The following is a 3,468-nucleotide window of genomic DNA, read 5'->3' as shown; positions in this document are numbered from 1 at the left end:
TTAGCCCTTCGCACATTTCTCTAAATCTGTCAGAGTCGAATTGCTTGCCGTTGTCAGTGATGAATTCTTTTGGTACTCCGAAACGACAAACAATGTTCTTCCATACGAACTTCTATACCGCTGCCGAAGTGATCGCCCCGAGTGGTTCAGCCTCGATCCATCGGGAGAAGTATTCAATGGCTATAATTGCGAACTTGTACCCGTTTCGTGCCACAAGGAACGAGCCGATGATGTCCAGCCCCCATCTGGCGAAAGGCCAATTGGTGCGATAGGCTGCAGCTCGTATTGGAGCGCGGTTTGGCTTCGGCCATGGCGCTGACAGCTTTCGCACTTCCTGACTTGCTCGACACAGACTTTCAGCACGATAGGCCAGTATACACCCTGTCGAAACACTTTGGAGGCGACTTTTCTTGCGGCCTGGTGTGCACCACAGAGCGCCTGGTGTATTTATTTCGCCATTTCCTCACCTTCGGCAAAGGAGATGCAGCGAAGCAAGGGTTGGAGCACCCCGGAGCGATATAGCTGGCCCGAGACCAGCTTGTATTCTGCGGCTCTGAGCTGTAGGCGCTTTGCTTCTGCTTCGTCCTCCGGGAGCCAATCGTTCTTGAGGTACTTTACGAACGGGGTTCGCCAGTCCTCTGGGTCTTCACCCAGCTCTGCCTGGTCGATTGCCATGATGTCCAGGCTCTCTATGGGCACACTTGGTGTGTATAGGACCTCAAAAAAAGATGCCTGGCGAATGTGGGCCCCCACAAGCAGCAGATTTCGCCAGGGCATCTGCTTCCTCGTTCTGGCCTCTAGGTAAGTGTTCGACCGTTATGTCGGCGAAGCACTTTTCCAAAGATCGAACAGCCTCCAGATACCTCTTCATTCCTTCTTCTTTTGCCTCAAAGGATTTTTCAACATGACTTGCCACCAATTTGGAGTCAGTTCGGATGAGCAAGCGTTGAACCCCCAATGCTTTCGCCTTTTTTAGGCCCAGCAGAATAGCTTCGTATTCCGCCGCGTTGTTGGTTTTGTCAAACTGTAGCCTTGCGGCGTACCGAATCGGCACGCCCCCTGGAGAAGTAAGCACTGCCGCAGCGCCCGCCCCCTTGTGCGACCATGAGCCGTCGGAGTACATCACCCAGGGTTGTTCGACAGGCTCGGGCTCAAGGGCGAATGCCGGTGTCCATTCGGCGACGAAGTCAGCTAGGACTTGGGACTTGATGGCAGTGCGGGCGACATAATGCAAGTCGAAGGGAGATAACTCCGCCGCCCACTTGCTGAGCCGGCCAGTAACTTCCTTGCCCCGAAGTACTTCGCCCAAAGGGTACTGTGATAGCACCGTGACTTTGTAGGCCTGAAAGTAGTGTTTAAGCTTGCGCGAAGCCATCACCAGGGCGTAAGCAAGCTTCTCCATTTCAATGTATCTTATCTTCGCTCCTTGCAAGGCTTCAGAGACAAAATACACTGGTTTCTGGCCTGACTCTGTCTCTTGGACGAGGGCTGCACTGACCGCCACCGACGAAGCTGCTAGGTGGAGTAGCAGTTCGCTTCCTGGTGCTAGGTTGATCAAAGCGGGTGGGCTTTGCAGATATTGCTTCAGCTCGTCGAACGCTGATTGGCATTCGGGTGTCCAGGTAAACTTTCCTGCGTCCCAGAGGGTCTTGAAGAAGGGCAAGCCTCTTTCGGCTGCCTTTGAGAGGAATCGACAGAGTGCCATAATTCGGCCTGCGAGCTTTTGTACTTCGCGTACGCTCGATGGGGGCTTCATTTGCTGAATGGCATTGATTCTCTCAGGGTTCGCCTCGATACCCCTTTCAAAAACAAGGAAACCCAACAACTTGCCCGCGCGAACACCAAAAACACACTTCTCAGGATTTAGTTTCATACCCACCGCGCATAAGTTGTCGAAGGTCTCTTGCAAGTCAGACGCATGGTCGAAAGCCTTGCGGCTTTTTACGACAATATCGTCAACATAAGCCTCCACATTTTGCCCCAACTGCTTGTAAAGGACCTTGTACACCAGCCTGGCGAAGGTTGCCCCGGCGTTCCTCAGGCCGAAAGGCATCCTGAGGTGGCAAAAGGTGCCGAATGGTGTGATGAAGGCTGTCTTGGGGATGTCGGCTGGGTTCATGTGGATCTGGTGCCAAAGTACTCATCCAAAAAGCTCATGAGTTCGCAGCCAGCTGTCGAATCCACGAGTTAGTCGATCCGTGGCAAGGGGAAGTCGTCCTTTGGGCACGCCTTGTTGAGGTCTGTGAAATCGACACACATGCGCCATTTGCTGTTCGATTTCCGCACCAGTACCGGATTCGCCAGCCACTCGGGGTGGTCGATCTCCTGGATCACCCTAGCCTTGAGCAGCTTTTGGACTTCGGCTTTTGCTGCTTCTTGGCGATCAGTGGACATCTTGTGTAGCTTCTATTTCCTTGGCTTGGCATCCGGCTTGACCGCCAGGTGATGCATGATGAGGTCTGTCGAAACACCTCCCACCTCATCGGGGCCTAGGCGAAGATATCAATGTTTTTCTTGAGCACCTCTAGGATGTCCTCAACTTCTCTTTTGCCCATGTCGCCCCCCAGCGATACAAGCCTTGCGGGATCGGCATCGTTGACCTGCATCTTGATTACCCTGCCGTGAGGGGCGCGCTTCGGCGCGTGCTTCGCCCGGTCATGCGGTTCGGCCTCAAAATTGTGCACTGCTCTGTTGATTACGGCAAAATCGCCCTTTGATGTAGCTAAAGGTTGAAGCCCCTTGACCACGATCACTCCTGCAGGGCCAGGCATCTTGAGCTTGAGATAATTGTGGTGGGAGATAGCTTCGAACTTGTTCAAGGTCGCACGGCCGAAGATGGCATTGTAGTTGTACGGGATGTCAACAATGTCGAACAGTATTTGCTCTTCGCGTCTGTTTTTGCCTATGCCGAAGGCTACCATCAATTGCGCTTGGCCTAGGACTTGAACTGCTTCTCCGCCGAAACCACGAAGCGAGGCCAGTGCTTGGTAAGGGCTAGGGTAGGCAACCCCATCTTGGCGTATGCTTTGGCAAAGATGACATCGGCCGAACTCCCTCCGTCGACTAAGATTCACCGGACTTCGAAGCTAGCTATCTCGGCCGAGATCACTAGGGGATCTTGATGTGGGAACATCACTCCTTCGGCATCTTCTGGCCCGAAAGAGATCTGCTGGTTCAAATATTGCGGGGCCCCTTCACCCGCCGAAGTGATGATGTCCACCATTCGAGCTGCATCTTCTTTTGCCGTTTTGACAATTGATTCGGCGGGTCGGCCCTTGTAATCACTTGGATTACTCTGCGCTGCACATCTTGGCGTTGTTCGGCCGGGGGTGCTTGTTCTTGAATGGCTTCGCGAGGTGCTTCAACAGATGCTCCCTGTTGCGGCCTTGGATCTTGCGCGTTGCCACGCTGTCGAATGTTTCGGCATTGCTCGGTGGTGTGCGAAGAGCGTCCGTGAAAGGCGCAGTA

The 3,468-nt window shown here is 53.6% G+C and overlaps 1 protein-coding gene across 1 annotated transcript; it reads right to left on the bottom strand.

Annotated features, from left to right (window-relative positions):
- Positions 1-447: 447 nt before the first annotated feature.
- LOC127766277 (uncharacterized) lies at positions 448-2,394 on the bottom strand. Its single transcript, XM_052291365.1, has 4 exons — positions 2,258-2,394; positions 1,876-2,054; positions 815-1,599; positions 448-732 (listed from the first exon to the last, which is right to left on the bottom strand). The coding sequence occupies exons 1-4, from the start codon at positions 2,392-2,394 to the stop codon at positions 448-450; spliced, it is 1,386 nt and encodes a 461-aa protein (XP_052147325.1).
- Positions 2,395-3,468: the final 1,074 nt, after the last annotated feature.

The sequence above is a fragment of the Oryza glaberrima genome, chromosome 3 (genome assembly GCF_000147395.1).
Source record: "Oryza glaberrima chromosome 3, OglaRS2, whole genome shotgun sequence".
Classification (NCBI taxonomy): domain Eukaryota; kingdom Viridiplantae; phylum Streptophyta; class Magnoliopsida; order Poales; family Poaceae; genus Oryza; species Oryza glaberrima.
This window is presented reverse-complemented; position numbering and strand designations above follow the sequence as displayed.

Coding starts and splice junctions, on each gene's coding strand:
- LOC127766277 (XM_052291365.1), bottom strand. CDS start 2,394: ATGTCCACTGATCGCCAAGAAGCAGCAAAAGCCGAAGTCCAAAAGCTG. Junction 2,055..2,257: donor TCGAACAGCAAATGGCGCAT/GTGTGTCGATTT, acceptor TTGCCACCTCAG/GATGCCTTTCGGCCTGAGGA. Junction 1,600..1,875: donor CGACAACTTATGCGCGGTGG/GTATGAAACTAA, acceptor AATGCCAATCAG/CGTTCGACGAGCTGAAGCAA.